Raw genomic sequence first — 20,754 nt, 5'->3', positions numbered from 1 at the left:
CAGCACAGAGCTGGATGAGAGGCTTGAACTCACAAACCCACGTGATCATGACCTGAGACAAAGTTGGATGCTTAACCGACTGAGCCACCCAGATGCCCCTGAGTGGCTCCTTCCTGGTGGGGTTTAGGGAAAAGGCGAGAGGTGCGCTGAACTTAATAGTGGGAAGGGGACACCGGAGATGCATAGCTGTGACCTTGGTGCCCCACACCAGCAAGAGTAAAAAGGATCAATTCTAGGTAACATTCCTGAAACACCAGCTAGCTTTGGTGACACTCTCTGGGGGGGAAAAGCGGTGCTGGGAATAGGTGGCAACTTCTCCAAAATAGGGACAGTTGTGTCCCTGTCCCAGCCAGGCTTCTAGAGCAGAAGTCAGAGTTCTCTGACTTGCTCCTTAGGGCTCCAGCATCCTCCTCCCCCAAGTGTTCTTCAGCAGAAGTTTTCTCCCCAGTGTCCAGAAGATATTTTTCTTCTATTCCAACAATTACGGGAAGTCCCACAACCTGAGCAAATTCCATACATGTTTTCTCCCTGGAATCCCTAGGCTCTGTAGAATCAGCACTTTTTGTAGCAGAATAAATAGATAATAACTGTAATAAATATATAATCTGTGATGAAAAAGCACATCTCCTCTGAGAGACATGGGATCCTACACAGCAATATATATATATATATAGTTAATCTTTGTAGAATCCTTACAAGTCAGGTGTAAGGTTTTTAGAAGATAAACTCTGGAAAGAAAACATTAAAAGTTGGGAGGTCTTTGTATTCTTTACAGTTGAAGAAGCTTGAAAACCTGTGCCATGATAAGCTGAGGGTTTTTGTTACAGACACAGTGGGGGTTCCCAAGTAAATCCTTGCTTACAGCATTTTGCTTCCTCTACCTGGCTGTTCTTTCCTGGTAGTTGGGGAGGCAGTGGGGGGGGGGGTGGGATGTGAAATCCCAGGGTTTGGAATCAGACAAGCCTAGGCTCGGATCACAGCCCCCTGCCACCTATGAGCTGTGAAATCATACCCTGGTTCCTTAACCACTGTGAGCCTCAGCTTACTCATAAAATGAGGATCGTAATACAAATGTGTGTAAAGTAGCTAGCATAGTCCATGGATATTGTAAGTGCTCAAGAAATGTTAACTCTCTTTCCTCTTATGCCTCCAAACATGCTATACACACACACAGGCAACACACACACACATACACACACACGTATATACTGTATCTATATATATCTATATATATCTATCTACATCTATATATGACAAAATATTTTTAATATATACCTCTTACTCCTTTTATTATTTTTAATGTTTATTTGTTTTTGAGAGAGAGGGAGAGAGAGAGACAGTGGGAGAGGGGCAGACAGAGAAGGGGACACAGAATCCGAAGCAGGCTCCAGGCTATCAGCATAGAGGCCAACAAGGGGCTTGAACCCACGAACTGCGAGATCATGACCAGAGCTGAAGTCTGATGCTTAACCTACTGAGCCACCCAGGCGCCCCATGACAAAATATTTTAAGTTGTTCAATAAATAACCATGTGAGCTTCTGAGATCACAAAAACATGTATTACAGAGTCTGTTCCCAAAGAGCTCAGATTCTTTTTCCTTTTTTTTTTTAATGTTTATTTTTTGAGAGAGAGAGAGAGAGAGAGAGAGGAAGGAGTCAGAGAAGGAGGAGACAGAGAATCCCAAGCAGGCTCCGTGCTGTCAGCACAGACCCTGATGTGGGGCTCAAACTCCCGAACCGTGAGATCATGACCTGAGCTGAAACCAGGAGTCGGATGCTTAACCAACTGAGCCACCCAGGCATCCCCCAAAGAGCTCAGATTCTGTTGGGGAAGTAAAGTCCAAAGTGGTAGGTGTCATCAAAGAAATAGTTTTAGGGTGCTGCACAAGGAGCAGAGGCAGGACTGGGGTGAAGGGCTGGGTGGGGAGGAGATCTGGGAAACTCCCCAGAGTATGGGGCCTATGAAAAGGAAGAGGACATATTTTAGGGAAAGGAAAGGCTAGGCAAGATGATCATAAAAACTGTGGTGCAAGGGCAGGGGCACCTGAGCGGCTCAGTTAGTTTAAGTGTCCGACTTTGGTTCGGGTTGTGATCTCCTGGTTCGTGGGCTCGAGCCTTGCATCAGGCTCTATGCTGACAGCTCAGAGCCTGGAGCCTGTTTCAGATGCTGTGTCTCCTTCTCTCTCTGCCCCTCCCCAACTCATGCTCTGACACACTCTCTCTCCACTCATCTCTCTCTCAAAAATAAATAAACATTAAAAAATTATTAAAAAATAAACTGTGGCGCAAGGGTAAGAGAGGCAGCTAGTGAGATGGGAGGGTATGGATCTCAAACTCATCCCACGTATGTAGCTAAGGAAGGTGAACTGAGTCATGAACCTTATGGAGTGTCAGCGAAGTTCAACCAGGGGAGTGACATCATGAGATTTGCATTTTAGGAAGCTCCCACTGGGAGCCCTGTTAAAGATGAGTTGGAAGGGAGGCAGACACAGAGCAGAGAGCACTATTTGAAATTGATAGTAGGAACCCAGGTGAGACAAGATGAAGGTCCAAATTAAGGCAGTGCTTTAATGAGGGATGAGAGAAAAGCAGGCAGTCAGTGTTAGGCAGCATCATCTTCAGGATTTAGAGACTGATTAGGTGCATGTGGAGGGTGAATGGGAAGAAGGGGAGAATCAAGGATGAATAAGAAGTTTCTAGCATGGGTGGTTAGTGGGCACATTCACTAAATGAGGTAATATAAGGTCTGATGGAGAAATTAGTTCAATTTTGAATAAGTTGAGCTGGAATTGATGTGTGGAGTATGTGTGAGTTATCCAGAGAGTTCTACCCAATAGACATGGGGATTTCCAAGAGAGATCTTTGCCAGAGCTGTAGATTAGTAGGCATCAACTCATAGCCAATAATGGTGTCCAACGACGCATCCCTGAGATACTATTGATCAGGGAAGTACAGAAGAGGAGACTGAAGGGGAACGAAAGGAGTAGCCAAGAGGTAGGAGGAGAACCAGGGTTTGGTGGTATCCTAGAAACCAAAAGCAGAGAGCACAGCAAAAGGGAAGGGAAAGCCAACAAACTCAACTATTGTAAAGAGGTCAATTAAGATAAGAACGGGCAAGTGTCTATGGGATTTCACACTGCAGGGCAATTGCAGAGAAGTAATGAGAAAAGGCAGACCACAGTGAAAGAGTGGACACATCAAATATAGATTACACTTTCAAGAGCTTTGATGTAAAGGTAAGAGAGAAGATAAGTGGCAAGAGGTGTCAGTGAAGTTTTACTTTGTTCTGTTTTGGTTTGGAGCTGGTAGGGACTTGAGCACTTTAAAAAATTCTAGAGGGGAAAGAGGCCGCAGAGAGGAAGATGATGAAGCTATACCACCTGCTGACTGCAGTGCCCCTCCATGCCACCTTTGGTCAACACCTACTAATCCTTCACCTCCCAACTTATCTGCTACCTTCTCAGGGACTAACATGCTATCAACTCTCCACTTCTCAGATGGTTTTCTGCCACCTCCCTGTGGCAATTTCAGGGTGGGTTAGTTTAGGACTACCTAATAAGTCTGTGGAGTGCTGTGGCTCAAGTGGAGACAGAAAAGTTAAGACGCATCTCCCTGGGGGAATGGAATGGACCTGGCATTTGCTTCTCCATCTGACTTCCTTACCTATGACTAAGCCAAGGCAGGGGCTAGAGATACCTTAGTCTTCCTACCTCACCCTCAGACCCCAGACATAAATGTCTTATTCTAGAGAATTCTCTGTAATTAATTAATAGGCAAGATTATAAGGCTTTCTGGGGACTGGATTACTTGTCATCATATGTATTTGTTACTCTTCCCCAGCTTCTAGGTGGGTAAGGATATACTTAGAAAGTGACCCTTCAAAGGAGATATGTGCCCCTACCACACTGAAGTTTCTGGAGAGACCATAACATTTTTCTATGCTACCCCGGTGCCTCCCACAAAGTCTGGCACATAGTACTCAATAAATGCTTCATGAAAGAATGAGCAAGCGAGTCTTCAGTTGGGATGAAACAGGATACTGTCAGGCACCATTCATTCTGGGATGCGCTTGTATTGGGTTCCCGAACCCTACTTTCATTTCTTGGCGGGAGCCAACTCTCTCCCGTGGCCACACTTGGCATGGTCCATTGCTGAATTTGGGTTGGGGTGGGGGCAGAATTGGTAGCCCCCTCGCTCTCCGGTATCTGTCCTCTGCTGAAGTCAGTACTTCTGAGGTAATATGGAAAAGGAATGCTCCTCGTGGTGTATTTGGCTGTGGGTGGGAGCAAGTTATCAACCAAGCCTCGTGATGAAGTGTTCTCATTACACTTTTGGCTCTGTCTTGCAGACCTTGTACTTCGAGCATCGGGCACTTACTCGGATTGATTCAAAATGCCAAACCTTAATGGTTTGGGATGTCGCTAATTCTAATCCAGATATGGGTGAGAGGCAGATGGTGGGGACTGGTGATTGTGGGATCTAGAGCAAACCCTGCCCTCCCAGGAGAGGTAATTTAGAAGCACTGGAGCTGACAGTTGCTAGCTGTTGGCCAACTCGGCACTGTGACGAGCGCCTGTGCTATCCTTTGATGGCAGATTGCTCCACACAGAGCAGTCTCCTCCCCATTAAGATACCCAAGCCCTCTGGCAGTCCCTTCACACTGAAGGTTAGAGTCTCAGGGGAAAAAGAAAAAAAGCCAAGTACCGGATTTCTTCTCACCTTCTGCGTGCTGGTGCAAATCTCTTCAGTATCGCACCACCGTCCTAGCAACGGTGACACAGAGGTGGACTCTCACTTCCCAATTCTCTGCCTCCCATGATAGGGAAGGGAAGTCAGAGTCTCCTATGTAATCATTTGACTCTCAGTGGAACGTCACCCAGCCATGGAGACGGAGGGACCAGAGACTTGAGGGAGAGACTGGGCCTGCGGAAGAATGTGGCCAAGCTTGTGGTGCCTGTGTGGGGAACCAGCTGGTCAAGCCCCGTTTTCTACCCGGTCTCTTGGGAGAGCATTGCCTGTGACTTTCCTACCAGTGTACTGATAGTTATTCCTTGCTGACTCAACAGATGTGCTGATCGCTCTGTTAAATACTTCATTATCTTATCACGACTCTAGAAATTATTATCCCCATTTGATCGATGAGGAAACTAAGCGTTATTGAGCGCAAGTAACTGGTCCAACGTCAATAACAGTATGTGGAAGAGCCAGAATGTGAACCCGGCTTCCTTCGAGATGGAAGAGGTACTCAGTCGCTACTGTGCGTAAGAGTAGCGTGAAGTGTCAAGGCCAGTGCTCTTCTCCGCTGTTTTCTACAGCTCCGGTCTCTTTCAGCACTGCCATTTCTACCTCCTTCCTACCCACATGCCTTCAGATATATTAAGATAAGACCTGGGGAGATTTATTGTAGTCAAGCAGGGCCTTGGAGAGAGGGGTCAGGTAGGATAGAGAGAGAGAGGGTGATAATGAATTAAAAGTCTAGCTTTATCATTGCCCACCCTTTCAAAAACCAAAACCAACTTGAGGGCGAAGAATATACATGAGACCAGAGAAAATCCAGCTGCAAACTCCTTCAGCTCGTCAAGTCCTGTTCAGAGCTAGCTTCCTGTTCAGTGATGGTCTTTACTCTGTGTAACAGGACGACAGCCACCCCTGGGTTCCTGTGTGTGCAATGCACTCACGCAATTGATTCATCCATCGGTTTCCATTGATGACCTATGGACAAAGTGCTGTACAAGATAAAAAGACGCGTAAGACATGGGCCCTGTCCTTCAGGAGTTCACAAGGCAGGAGCCGGACAAATGTTTGAGGCTCTTTCTTGACTTCCAACAAAGAGACGTTCTTCAAGGTGCAAATGCATCAACAATGCCAAAAATGGAATTCTTGCGGTAGAGGTTGGTGGAAATGACCTCCAAAGCCGTTTACATCTCTAAGAGTCTATAATCCCGTGAATCCTATAACTTAACCTCTGAAGAAGAACTTGCTTATGTCATTACAATTTTCCAATAAAAGCACAGCTACTATTAGCATCAGAGTCTTCCAAAAAGCCCCAAGTTCAAATATCCTGTCATAAACAAATGTCGTCAAAAGACTACATTTAGTGGTTGGTGTCTCTCTAAGCATGTGCCTTTGTGCATGGAGGCTGTTAGGCACTGCTTCCTGGAACCTGTGGTGTTTGCAGCCCTGTCCCCTTGCCTCTCTGGCCGTGTGGCCAGGAGCCACTTTGGGACTGCTTGTGCATGCCTGGCATGTCTGTGCGCTGACAGTGCCCCCCTCCTGCCCCCGCCACGGACTGCAGTTGCTGGAAGATCGTGTGCTTTAGCTTGCCTTTATATAGTAGCCTTTGCCCAGGTGGTTGCAGTCAGTCCGGTTCGATTCAGATCAGCCAACGTTGTCAGGCAAGTGCCGGGCATAGCAGGGGACACAGAAACCAATGACGCTATCAGTCGCTACCAGTCGTACTCAACTGTGGTGGAATGAAGGAGATGGATAAGGAGGAACAAAAGTGGTCTACACCAGGGGGTATGTGAGAGGAGCATTGGAAAGGACTGTGCCTGAGGCAGGTAGAGGACCCAGGAGAGGAAGTGTTGTCTGAGCTGGGTCAGGAGGACCCAGAGGATTAGGATGCAGAGAGCGTGCGTGATGGAGGCAACAGTAAGGGCAACACAGGAGGGGAGCCAAACGGAGGGTGCCTGGGTGGGGGGATCCCAACAGGAGAGTCCGGACCGAGCTTCTCACTGTAGTTGTGTAAAAACAGCGCACTGTGTGAGTGTGCACACGTGCATGTGTGTGTGCCGCGTGCGTGTCCATATGAGTACGCACACTTAAGCAGCAGCAGTGGGAATAACTCAGTTAAAAATTCAGGACCAGCAACAGAGCTGAGAACGAGGGTTGAATTATAGATATCTTTTCTGAGGATAGAAGATTAAAGGAGAGGTTTTCTTTTTTTGTTTTATTTTTCTTCGCAGCTGTTGGTTTTAAGTAGGTCATTGGAACCCCCCACCCAGTGGTTGGGACATGCTGGGTGAGGGCAGCTAGGCTGGAAGAGCCCTATTCTGGACTCCTCTGCCCATATACGATTTAAAGGGCCCACCACTACTTGGCCCCACTATTTTTACATATATTTCCCTGTAACAATAAATCCCCCAAGTGTTTATCATTGATTAGTGCAGGTAAGCTGGAGACTAATTATCTTCTTTATTGTTCTTTTCATTGCAGAGCCCACATTTCCCTCCAGGATCTGCTCATCAACACCTTTACTCTATTTCCTATTCACCTGCCCCTGCATTCTGTTTATCCTTCTGCTCATTTCCCTCGTCTGCTTGTACCACAAAGCCAGGAGGTTGTCGGCACTGAAGCTAAACGCGCTGAAAGAAAAGACTCTCTGGGTGGATTTGAAACGGACTGGAGACTGGGTAACCACCTGGAGGGAAGAGGAAGACCATTGAATCCCGAGAGCTGTCTGCAGCCCTATGGAAAGTGTGGGCTCTGGAATTGGACTGAGCATTGGTGTGAATGAATCCTGATTGTGTCCTTCTTGGTGTGTGTGGCCTTGGGCAAGTTACCTAGGAATCAGAGGGAATGTGTATGTGGTTTCTTTGTGTGTTAAGTCATCTACCCCTTGCCTTCTCCCAGGAACTAGATGATTTACCCTGTGTTTCATTTGCCGCACCTCACAGAGGTTCAGGGTCCCCTTCTGTAAGGAGAGAACCTCCCTCACACAGCCTCTTGGGTATTAGTTGCGATCCTATGGCGAAGCCCAGGGTGAGGCTGCCCTCTGCTTTCTCCTCCCTTATGTCACTGATTCCCAGGAAAGCATTCCGAGTGGTCCAGTCACACTGGCTCTAGGTAATCTCTTGCCCCCAAATAAGAGGTGTGGGAAGGGGCCTGATGTCAGCAAGGCAAAAAGGAATTGGGAATATGCCCTTCATTCACATCAGATCTACTTCCCAATGTGGATGTGACTTCCTTCAATGCAGAAATCCTGTCTTGCCCCCATCCCATCTATAAATGCTACTCAAGGACAATCTCTGCATAGACGGTACCTAATTAATATTGATGGGTTCTTTGAAGAAATTATAAAGCATTTTGTAGTCTGAGTTTCTGCTTCCTCTTTCTTCCTCCCTCCTTCCCTTCCTCGCTTTCTCTGTTTTCTTTCTTTCTTTCTTTCTTTCTTTCTTTCTTTCTTCTTTCTTTCTTTCTTTCTCCTCACCTCACCTCTCATCTCCTTTTCTTCTTTGCTCTATAAGACTATTAGGTCATTAGGAAAAACTTTTTTTTTTTTTTTTTTTAACGACAGTCAACCCCAAGGCCTCATATCTCCCCTTCCTCCCCACACCAAAAGATCCATCTGGGTCCTGGCTTTTAGCCAATGCCTTATTTTCTTTGACCTGACAGCACTGGGTAGTAGCACAGAGTGTCGTGGTAGTTCTTTGGGGGAGGAGGAGTAACAGGGCCCCTGTCCCCTCTTTCTCCAGCAGGGGCTGGGAGCCCAGGGGGATCACTGGGTCAAGTCTGGTTCCTCAGAGTCCCCAGTTCTCAGCCAGGAAAGGTCAGGAGGGCTGGGGTTGGGGAGTGTCATGGCTTACAGCTTTTAACAACTGGCCCCCAGGATATGACAACTGTTCCCACTGGGTCTGAGGTCTCCTCATCTTTGTTTCAGAAGCTGCTCAGGCCCTATCGTAGCCAGAACTGGAAATCAATCAGTGCCACCTAACAGACTTGAGAAAACGCATCTATTTATTATCTATGTGACCAACGGGGTTGCTTTAACACTTGGCGATTTGCATGTCCAAGGAGAGCAATTTATTTTTAATTATTTTATCAAGCACACACGTCTTCTGCAAACATAATTAGTTCCCTTGCCAGGGGATTACCGGGGCTCTGAGAACTCCCACTGTAGCCTATGGGTTCCTTACGTTTCTCTCCCTTTATCGGCTCATTTGAAATACTACAAGTGTTTCCTTAAATGTGTCAACACATTTGTCTCTTGTCTCTCAGGTAGGGTGGCATATTTTTCAGAAAACAAAGCTAACGTTATGACTCCTTAGAAAGTATGATGCCCCCTGCCCACCCCCCGCCCCCGGCAGAAACCTGGATTCTAACTGGTATTTTGAAGAGAAAGAACAGAATTGAGCCCCGTCAGATAATCCCAGCAGACTCTAGTACTGTCCCCTGCCTGGGCTACTCTTTCCCCTTGTCTCTCTTCCTCTGTCCTCAGCCGGGCCCCGCCTTTCAGAAGCTCGGAGCTCAAACAGCACTTTTTCACGTTTGAATCCGGCTCAGACATTGCACAGAGCAGACACTCAAATGTCCAACCGCACCACCCAGCGCAGAGCACGGGAACGATTATTTCCCAGTGAGCACCTCCTAGTGTCTGGCAGAGATGGGGGTGAGGGATCTAGTGGTGACCCGACCAACATGGTGCCCCATCCCCTGGGGTCGTCACCCTGCATCTTCTGGATGCTCTGCTTTCATACAGCACGTTAGATGTTCAGAGAAGCCACACGGCTCCATTTGGCCCATGGGGAATTTTCAGGCAACCAAGCCCCAAAGTCATCTTTTCTCTTTTCTTGAACTGAATACAATTTTTCACCTAACTCAGGAGACATTTTACATGAAACCTCTTCTTTTTCCAGTTAGGTACTTGTTCCATTTTCCTGTCTAAAACTTAGTACAGAATTGTACTTTTGTTCATTGATTTCAACTTTTCCGTTCTATGTCAGCACCTGGTTTTCCCGTCAGCATCTTGTGTTTCAAACCCTCTTTGGTAACAGAACAACCCTCTGTCTCAGGAGTTGGCCACCTATGGCCCACAGGCCGAATGCTGCCCACCACCTGTTTTTTAAAATACGATTTGTGCGAATACAGCCACTCCCGTTTGCCTAGATATTACCTCCGGCCGCTGTCACAATAAAACGGCAGTGCTGAGTCACTGCCAGGGGGGCTATATGACCCGCAACGCCTAGAATGTTTACTATCTGACGCTTTACAAGAAAAGTTTTCCAACCCTGCTCTATTTTAGTGGCTAGTGTTCTGTCTCCGCCATGCCCTGTGCTCCTGGGAAATTTTATTTGACCTGTTGTATCTGTATCTGTAATATACCTGATTAACTGAAGAATAATCCTAAGCCCTCTGGATCAGTGTCCAGTCCAAACAGTTGTGAAGTTCGAATCCTCTGCCATACTCCTACTGGAGATGGAAAATGCATCACTCCGGAGGTATTCCTACTCTGTGTGGGGTGAGACGACAAGGAGGTGACAAAGGCATGAATAGGCTGTTTTTGTTCTTTATAGTCTATTGAGATGTATAGGAAACAAGATCTTGAACGTGCACAAGAACTTGGCCTTTATTTGGTGGACAGTGGTGAGCCATTGAATGTTATTTAGCAGGGAAGGGGCAGCTCCCTTCAGGAGAATTGAAAAAGGAGCAGCATAGATGATGAGTAGGAGTTGGGTGAGGGCTGGGGCAGTACCAGGACAAAATGAGACTGCTAGCCTCAGGACACCACCTCCACTGTCCTCTAATTTGTGTAACTGGGATAAAAACAACTTTATGAGGTTTGTGGACTGAACCAAACTGTCAGAAAGTTTCAAGTCTTACAGCAAGCTCAAAGAGGTAGCTAATGTATATTTGTTAAAGACAATGACATGTTATGAGATTCTTCTTCTGGTTAATAAATATTAATTTTCTATTGATAAGTGTAGAGATGACAGAGTAGTATCTTTTCACTTAATTGGCTTTCCATTTACCTTATCTTTTGTGTTTTTAAAGATTTTATGTATGTATGTATGTACGTATGTATGTTTATTTTAGACAGAGAGAGAGAGAGAGAGAGAGAGAGAGAGCAAGCATCGTGGGGGAGGGGCAGAGAGACAGAGGGGGACACAGAACCCGAAGCAGGCTCCAGGCTCTAGCTGTCAGCACAGAGCCTGATGTGGGGCTCGAACCCACAAACTGTGAGATCATGACCTGAGCTGAAGTCTGACGCTTAACCAACTGAGCCACCCAGGCACCCCTAAAGACTTTATTTTTAAGTAATCTGTACAACCAATGTGGGGCTTGAACCTACACCCTTACCTTATCTTTTTGATGCTTGCTTTTTTGTTTAATTTACTTGTTAGACATTTAGAGTTTCTACTATGTCATATTTAAATCCAAGGCTCCTTTTGGATCAGCTCTGACTTCCAATAGAGATATTTTGACTAGAAGAATAATTATCACATTAAACCATTTGCTGAGATGGTTTTGGCGAGGAGGTATAAGTTCATATGTCATAAATAACCAGTAAATGAAAACCTGAATTCGTTATGCCTTTAAGGTCACAATGGTACAGGGTGTTGAAAGTGTGTGCTTCAGTTTTAAATGGAGAGATAATCCATTTTTGTGGATGGAGAGTCCCAATACTGTTAAGATGCCAATTTTCTCCAGATTGCTCCATAGATTTGATGCAGTGGTTATCAATCGGGGAGAGAGGGCAGGGCAGTTGTGCTTGCCAAAGGACATTTGGCAATTTACAGACACATTTTTTTAAATAATTTTTTTTAATGTTATTTACTTTTGAGAGAGACAGAGAGAGGCAGTGCGTGAGCAGGGGTGGGGGGCAGGCAGAGAGAGCAGGAGACCTAGAACGTGAAGCAGTTCCAGGCTCAGAGCTATCAGCACAGAGCCCAACGTGGAGCTCCAACTCACAAACCATGAGATCATGGTCTCAGCCTAAGTCAGATGCTTAACCGACTGAGCCACCCAGGCGCCCCTTGACCTGTGTGGCACCACCTGGGGTGGGGGGAGGGGTTACTACCGGCACTTAGTGGGCAGAGACCAGGGTTGCTGCTAAATCTCCTGCAATGCACAGGACAGACTCCTTTCCCCACAGCAAAGCCCAAAATTTCAATAGCGTTGAGGATAAGAAACCCTGGTTTAATGGAATCCTAATCCCAATCCCAGGCAATTTTAGAAATCGATGGGCTCATTCTAATAAATGAAAATATAAATAATCTAGACAATATTTAAGAAGAAAAAGTTGGAGGAATTATGAGCTCAAGTTCCAGGACATTCTATAAAACTATAATAATTACAACAGTATGTTGTAGGAGCATCTGGCTGGCTCAGTCCATGGAGCATGTGACTCTTGATCTCAAGGCCAGGAGTTTGAGCCCCATGTTGGGCATGGAGATTACTTTAAAAATAAAGTGTGATGGTATATATATTTAAAAACTGTGTATTATAGGTGCAAGTATAAACAAGGAAATCAATGGAACAGAATAGAGTCCAGAAATATACATACATATGTAGATTTACCTAATTTCCATTATAGGTGCTACTGCAGTGGGGAAATCATGTTTCTTCTAGTTGCTGACACCATTGGATATTCATATGAAAAAAAAAAAAAAAGAACCTTGATACCTACCTCACATTTTATACTACAAAGGAAAAAAATAAACTGGGCACCACTAAAATAAACTATTCATCAAAGATATCATTAATAAAGTGATTATACACAAGCCATGGATGGAGGGAAAATATTCACAAATCATATCTAACAAAGAATTTATATCCAGAATATATACAGAACTCCTATAAATAAATTTTTAAAAAATGTTTAAATGTTTATTTTTGAGAGAGAGACAGAGAGACAGAACATTAGCAGAGAGGTGCAGAGAGAGAGGGAGACACAGAATCCGAAGCAGGCTCCAGGCTCTGAGCTGTCAGCACAGAGCCTGACGCAAGGCTCCAACCCACAAGCCACAAGATAATGACCTGAGCCGAAGTCAGATGCTTAACCGACTGAGCCACCCAGGCGCTCCTATAAATAAATTTTTTTAAAAAAGGAGGAGCATGAAGCTCATCTTAAAAATAGACAAAAGACTTGTACAGGGGTTTTACAAAAGAGAATTATCAACAGTCAATAATCAAGTAGGTCAGTTCAGGCTTCATGAAGCATATGCCAAGATGGGATTAGACATGCAAGGGGTCTACTGAGGGAAATGCCTATGAAGGAAAAGGGGGGTGGGGCAGGAGAAAGTGGGGAGAGCCCTGGACTGTGGTGCAGGTTTGACATCTATAAAAGGATCAGGGAAGGAAGGCGGATGATTTAGGAAGAACTTTAGACACTGCAGTTTTGAGGTAATCTGGGCCAAGCTGATGGGAGTCTCTTAAACAAAGATTGGCTATTGGAGAAGGGCTCCACTGGGTAGAAATGGTCTAAGTCTAGTATCTCTGCCCTGCTTAGTCTTTGACTGGAAGCAGCAAATTTCCTGGGAAAATGTGGCCTCAGTGCAAGCATCGTGACAGATATGATGATCTAGCTGCTGGAAGCTGTCAGTCAGCTATGTTCCCTGCAGAAGGTTCCCTTGAAGTGAGATCTGAATAGTGCAGCCCTGTGGCCACAGCATCTGAAAAGACGCTCAACATCATCACTCATCAGAAATCTACAAATTAAAACAACCATGAGATACCCGGATGATTAAAATGTTAAAGACAATACCAAATATCAAACGCAGGTAAGAATTTAAAGTTACCAGAACTTAATACGGTGCTGGTGGCAGTGTAAGTGTGTTCAACTATTTTGTAAAATAGTTTGGTAGTTTTTGATAAGCAACTCCACTCCTTGCGTTTACCCGAGAGAAAGGAATAGCTCTATCCACCAAAAGACATAAATGAAAATACAGCTTTATCCATCATTGCTAAAAACTAGGAACAACCCCACTGTCCATCAGTAGGTGAACGGACGCATAGTTTATATATATTGTGGAATACTACACATAATAAAAATGAACAAACTGCTGCATACGTGACGGCATGGATGAATATCACAGCATTTTTTGGGTGAAATAAGCCAGGCACAAAAGAGTATGCACTATAAGATCCACTTATTTGAAATCCAAGAACCGGCAAAACGAATCTATGAGGACAGAAGTCACCACAATCATTTCCTCTGGCAGGGGGAGTATTGACTGGGAAGTAGCAGGAAGAACCTTCTGGGGCAACTGAAATGTTTTTTATCTTTATCTAGGTGATGGTTTCATGGGTGTATGTATACCTACATAATAATTTACTAAGCTTTCTTAAGATCTAGCAATTTATGTAAATAATCTAATATATAACTTAATAAATATATAAATATAGTAGTATACAACTGAAATAACTGTATGTAAATAACTTGCACCTAAGTTAAATTTTTTTTTAACCTTTATTCATTTTCAAGAGACAGAGAGAGACAGCACAAGTTGGCTGGGGGGGGGGGGCAGGGAGGGCAGAGAGAGAATGAGACATAGAATCTGAAGCAGGCTCCAGGCTCCGAGCTGTCAGCACAGAGCCCAACACAGGGCTCGAACTCATGAACCACGAGATCATGACCTGGGCCAGAGTCAGAAGCTTAACTGACTGAGCCACCCAGGTGCCCCACAAAAAAATTTTTTTAAGTGTTTGAGAACCAACTAGATGACCAACACAGAGGGAGGGATTTTAATACACTGGGAAATAAGATTTTATTTGTTCCACAAACATTTCCAGATATTCCGCGTGTGCCAAGACATATGCTGGGAGTTAGGAATGCAGAAATAAGTGATATCATCCATTCCCTCTAGGAGGAAAGGAGAAGGGAGCTGATGTTCACTATGTTGAGCCGTCATCATGGGTTAGGAGCAGCAGAGCTTTACAACAAACTTGTGAAGCTGAGATCTAACCATAAACCAGGAGAAAGCAGTTAAGTATCATGCTTTAAGTATCAAAAAGAGCTGGCCCTTGAGCCCAGATGCATGAACTCCAAAAGCAACACCCTTTCTATCACACTGTGCTTCCTCTACTTATAAAGATGCCACCATCTCATTCTGAGCAAAGAGCTGCACACACAAGGTAGAACAGGAGCACCACTGGGACAGAAAAACTAATGCCAGATGTTTGCTTTGTCACATGTTAGGATCCGGTTTGCTCTAAAAAGGGGAGACTAAATTTAGACAGGGGACAGGGGACCCCTTGGCACTCTTTGCCCTGGTTCCCACAGATGTCCATTTAATCCCATGCGTGTTGATTGCATGGCTACTCTGTGCTACCACAGGATGCTGCCCAAATAAACACATGAGAGCGTGTTTTTGTTATGGCCTCCCACGACTGAAGGCAAATGCTACCAGTTCTTGAGTCTGTCTGTAGGGAATCTTCGTACTGTTTAATAATCTCACGGCAGCTATTGGTACCACCCTGCTGGCGGCTAAGAATTGTTTGAGGATCTTCTGTTCTCAATACCCAAGATATGACCCTCCCCCCCCCCCCAATAAAATGGTGCTGATGTCAGGATGGCCTTTACTCCTACACGTGGGCCAAACACCTCCTAGTCCCAGAACTGACAAATCGGGATGCTGTGCGAAAAAACCCGATCAGTAATAGGACCTAATGTCAGGTCCGAACACACACGTACTAAATTCTAAAGTCTAAGTTTCCAGTCCAAATTACTTGCTCAAAACTTTTCTTCTTCGAGGGAAGGTATCCAGGGTAGTATTCAGTTTGGGTCGCTCAGAAGCAGTAAACCAGGAGCCGTCCCAACCTGGCAACAGAAAGCTAAATGGCAACTATGATATTTAGTAATCCAAAAGGAAGAGCCAACACGTGAGCCCCCGTGAGAAGAAAGCCGCAGCAAGATAAAATTGAGGCTGCCAAATACTCCCTCTTAGGGCTCTCCACTTTGACCCCTTGCTCCTTTTTGGTGGGACGCCCAACAAATACATCTGGTTTCTTAGTAGTCAGGAAGGTAACCTCTGGATTCAGACTGCCTGCGGGGAAACCCTGACATCCTTCGCTGGCTGTCATCTTTGCCAGTTAATCTTTCTTTGTCTCACTGCCCTCGTCCCTCCAGGGAGGGGATCCTCACTACTCCACAGAGTCTGTTGTGAGGGCTAAATGAGATAGGCGCGTAAAGGAGACAGAACTCATAAGTGTTGGGCATCATCGACAGGCTGGACATTTTAATCGTCTCTGCTCCGGAAAAGGAAACCAGATACCTGCATTTCGCCTTCTAAATTCTTAACATGATCGTGGAAAGAACAGGGTATAGACATGAGGTCCAAGCATGGGCTTTGCTACAAAATGGGATCATTGTTTGGGTCCCCCGCCCATGAGCCTAATTTTGGGAAGGATAAGTATGATGTTTCAGTAAAGAGGATATCAAGGCAAATGTGGACAGAGGAACATTCGGACAAAATTGTCTGAGTGCTTTACAGTTAAATGAAGAGACAAGGGAGTTTAAGCTTAACTGAGTTTAATCCAGGAGTTCCAAGTGAAGATATATAAATATACGGGGATTAATGGGGAAGGGAGTCACTAGAGACTCCTATTCTGAGGTAGTATATACCTGTATTAATTAGCTAATTCAATTTGCATGCAGATTTGAGTGCAAATGGCACATCTGGAAAACAAATGTTATGGTAGATAGCAAATACTTAGCTTGGGAATTTGTTTTAGTCAGCTCGAGCTGCCGTAACAAAATGCCATAGACTGGGTGGCTTACACAACGGAACTTTAGTTTCTCACAGTCCTGGAGACGAAAAGTCCCAGATCAAGATGCCAGCCAACTGGCAAGCACCCGCTTCCCAGCTTGTAGACTGCCAACTTCTCTCTATGTCCTCATGTGACAGAGAGAGAGAAAAGAGAGAGAGAGAAACACACACACACAGAAGAAGAGTCTCTCTGGTATCTCTAATAAGGGCACTAATCCCTTCATGAGGGCCTCAGCCTCAAGACCTTACCTAAACCTAATTATCTCCCAGGGGCCCCACCCCCACATACCATCACACTGGGAAACTGAGCTTCATCACATGAATTCGGGGAGACACAGTTCAGTCCATAGAAGAAATTGACAGTGTAATTAATGCACTGGACGGTGCTTTGCTCCATACCTGTGTTCTTCATGCCTGTTAACATGCTTCAGTTGCGGTAATTTATCTGGTATGTTTTATTGTACATGCACACTCTTGGGTAGGGTGTATGGCTTAAAAACAAAATCACTCATGCGAACAGAATGTCCCCACCTACCACTTAGCCCTGCTCCAGCTGTTCTGCCAGACGTAGGCAATGACGAAAGTGGCAGGAATTATGTCACCTCGAGAAAAGTGTGAGGATGGAGAGGGACGACTTCAACGTGCACGCAGAGCTCTGGGCAGAGCCAGTCCTTAACGAAGACCCTGAGGGTTGGCAGGAGGGGTAGCGGGAGCAGGAAGAGAGAAAGAGGAAGGGGAGAGAAGAATGAGGCAATTAGCATAAAAGTGAGAAAGCAGAAATAAAAGCCAAGGTCCCACAGAAAGAAGAACCCAGAAGCCCCTGCCCCACCCAAGCTCTTCTCTGGGGCTTAGGTGGGTCGGTCCCATCCGAAACACCAGGCACCAGTAGGTTCTGAAGGAACCCACGGACTGGGAGACAGAAGGAGGCTGCCTGCTTCCCGGAAGAAACTTCCGGATGGCAGGAGGGGCGCTAAGCTCTGCGGTACTGGGGCCAGGCCTCACTGGGCCCCCCGGGCTACTGCAGAGGGGAGGCTGTGTCTGCTCTATGGAAGACTTCTGCTTCGAGTGAAGGTGGAAGTCGTCCAGGAAAGGGGGGAAGCTCTAAAGGGGAAGTGAAGAGCTCAGAAGAGCTCCATCTTTTGAAGGGGATGCTCTGGGCTACCCAGGAAGGCCGCCTCGGCTCTCCCTCAAAAGAGTTATGAACTCTCCTTCTCATTGTCCGGCTGGAGCAAATCCCTCAACTCGCACCAGCCCGCCTTCATCCCGATGCAGGTGAAGCCGGAGAGAGGACCTGGAGGGAGGTGGAGGATTAGATAAGAAGTGACAAGTGACAGACGGGTGTCAGGCAAAGACAGGGGACTGTGTGACTGTCACTGAGTGAATCATTAGTCTGGTGTGACACAGGGGCCTCTTGTCCCGAGGAACCACATCCCCCTGCAGCTTCTGGGCCGCTTCCTGTGCTGCTCACCAAGAAAAAAAAAATCACCCAGATTAACCTCACTTTCTCGTCAGCTCTGCTGTGTGGACTGGTAAATCGGGACAGGGACAGAGTATGCACGAGCTGCAGGGAGGCATCGAGGCAAGAAAGAGCAACGTTTCATGTCAGGGACTCTGTGCCTGACCGAATAACCATCCCCAAATCGTGATGCCGCGGCCGGCCCATGTGCCTTGGGCACATGATACCCAAGTGCTCCGCCCGGTTTAGCATTTCTCGTGGCAACTCAGATGGAATCCAGGGGAGCGGGCTTGTCAAGTGGTCGGCTGACACACAGTCAGGAGGTAGCCCTGACAGGTCAGCTGACAGGAACAAGATTCAAAGAGATCTAGACAGGTGAGAAAGATGGATCCACACTAGCAGGATGAAAGCGGGAATCCAGAGTTTAAACTCAAGCAATTAGGTGCACCAGGTAGGGGAGACGCGAGTTCATGCGCGAAAAACGAAAGCAGTGGTTCTGGTTGATTGCACACTTGATGTGAATAACTAGCGTGACATATTTGTTAGAAAGCAGAGAGAAATTTTGTGTTGCCTTATATTGCATGTATCTATGGTCGTGTCCCAAATAAAGGAGATAATTATCCCACAGGATTCTTCATGCCGAATTCTGTTTGAGAGGCCTCAGATTAAGCAAACGTTCATGGAAAAGTGCTGGTGAGGGGTTCCGGAGGGGAGGGAAATGATCACAGCCGGTGGAGCAGGCTCTCTGAGGATGTGGGGAGGATGAGACAGCCATATTCAAATATTTGAAAGTGACACTGAAAAGAATTAAGTGTATTATGTGTCACTCCAGATTACAAATAAGTGGAAGTTTCAGACAGAAAGACATATTTCTCCTCAACAGACATTAGAATTAACTGGCAATGTGAGATACCCTAACAGAGAATTTGCTGTGACTTGAAGTCCTCACGCTGAATCCATTAGGGATGAAGTGGAGGGGATTGGGCGGGCACACTTGGTGACTTTAGTCCCTTCCGCTCTACGGTTTAGTTCATTTCACTTACTAGATATTTACTGAGTATCTACGCAGCATGGTGAGCAAAACAGAAGTGGTCTCTCTTGGCACCTACATATATAATCTATGCGGAGGACACAATCAACAAATAAACAGACCACGCAAACTAAATGTTATGCAGAAAGCAAACAGGGAGCGGAGGCAGGGAGTAGCAAGGAAGGACCTCTTTAGATTAAGTAGTCATGGAAAGTCTCACTGAGGTGATACTTCAGATGAGACCTGAAGACCTAGGGGTTAGGCTTTTAAAGAACTAGGGAAAGGGCGCCTGGGTGGCTCAGTCGGTTAAGCGTCCGACTTCGGCTCAGGTCATGATCTCACGGTTCGTGAGTTCGAGCCCCACATCGGGCTCTGTTCTGACAGCTCAGAGCCTGGAGCCTGCTTCGGATTCTGTGTCTCCCTCTCTCTCTGCCCCTCCCCCACTCGTGCGCGCATGTTCTCTCTTTCTCTCTCAAAAATGAATAAACATTAAAAAAAAAGTTAAAAAAAAGAAGATCTAAAGAAACGTGTCAGGCCGAAAGTACAACATAGTGCTTGCTTCAGCAGCACGTATACTAAAATTGCAACAATACGCACAGGATTAGCACAGCGCCTGTGCAAGGATGACAAATTCTCAAGGTGTTCCATATTTTTGGTTCCACTCAGAACCAGCCACACGGGAGCATGGGCAGAGGGTTATCAAACCCTTTCCCCTTCAGCATGGGCTATGGCCACTGGTTAACTGTCTAGCTCTGTCCAAATATGGAATATAAGGCCAGGCAATCTTGCTCATGGAAAAATTATCCCTGATTGGCATATTAACATTAATCTTCTTTGAGTGTGGGAAAAGGAAGGAAAGGAAAGGAAAGGAAAGGAAAGGAAAGGAAAGGAAAGGAGAAAAAAGAAAAGAAAAGAAAAGAAAAGAAAAGAAAAGAAAAGAAAAGAGAAAAGAACAACCGAACAATGGCCTTAAGGTAAGACAAAGCCAGGCACGGGAGGCAAGGAGCGCAGGTCAGGACAGCTGGAAGGCAGAAGGCGAGGAGGAGAATGGCAGAAGGTGAGAGAGAGAAGTGAACAGGGCCAAAGTCACATGGGGCCCCCATGAGCCAGGATGAGGGTTTCAGCTTTTTTCTAAATTCGATGGAAAGCCACAGAAGCATTTTTAAGCAAAGAACAACAGAATCCAATTCATGTTTTTTTTTTAATTTTTTTTTCAACGTTTATTTATTTTTGGGACAGAGAGAGACAGAGCATGAACGGGCGAGGGGCAGAGAGAGAGGGAGACACAGAATCGGAAACAGGCTCCAGGCTCCGAGCCATCAGCCCAGAGCCCGACGCGGGGCTCGAACTCCCGGACCGCGAGATCGTGACCTGGCTGAAGTCGGACGCTTAACCGACTGCGCCACCCAGGCGCCCCTTTTTTTTTAAATAATAAGAGTAACACATGAGAGTTGTAGAAAATAAAAATAAAAATCTGACCCATCTCCCAACCCAGACTCTCAGAGCCATAGGAATGGAACCACACAATATGTACTCTTAAAAGTTAACAGTCTGTTGTAGTTAAAAAGTATTTTTCACATGACCATGATCATAGTGTATATACAATTGTGTTGGGGCGCCTGGGTGGCTCAGTCGGTTGGGCGACCGACTTTGGCTCAGGTCGTCATCTCATAGTTGTGGGTTCAAGCCCCGTGTTGGGCTCTGCGCTGACAGCTCGGAGCCTGGAGCCTGCTTGGGATTCTGTGTCTCCCTCTTTCTCTGCCCCTTCCTGCTTGTGTTCT

At 45.9% G+C, this 20,754-nt stretch overlaps 1 protein-coding gene and 1 non-coding gene across 2 annotated transcripts in view; both read left to right on the top strand.

Moving 5' to 3' along the window:
• Nucleotides 1–8,138, top strand: part of CD101 (CD101 molecule) — a 35,470-nt gene extending 27,332 nt beyond the window's left edge. The window contains exon 9 of the mRNA XM_047082599.1: nucleotides 7,216–8,138. Within this exon, the coding sequence (XP_046938555.1) occupies nucleotides 7,216–7,445 (230 nt within the window). The 3' untranslated portion in view covers nucleotides 7,446–8,138. The remainder of the gene's footprint in view (nucleotides 1–7,215) is intronic.
• Nucleotides 8,139–19,524: 11,386 nt separating this feature from the next.
• Nucleotides 19,525–19,627, top strand: LOC124516772 (U6 spliceosomal RNA). The gene has a single exon (XR_006963171.1). It is a non-coding gene; the product is annotated as a U6 spliceosomal RNA (small nuclear RNA).
• The last annotated feature ends 1,127 nt before the right edge of the window (nucleotides 19,628–20,754 follow it).

The sequence above is a fragment of the Lynx rufus genome, unplaced genomic scaffold (genome assembly GCF_022079265.1).
Source record: "Lynx rufus isolate CCGP_SWC_20201006 ecotype Redwood Valley unplaced genomic scaffold, mLynRuf1.p SCAF_2, whole genome shotgun sequence".
Taxonomy (NCBI): domain Eukaryota; kingdom Metazoa; phylum Chordata; class Mammalia; order Carnivora; family Felidae; genus Lynx; species Lynx rufus.
This window is presented reverse-complemented; position numbering and strand designations above follow the sequence as displayed.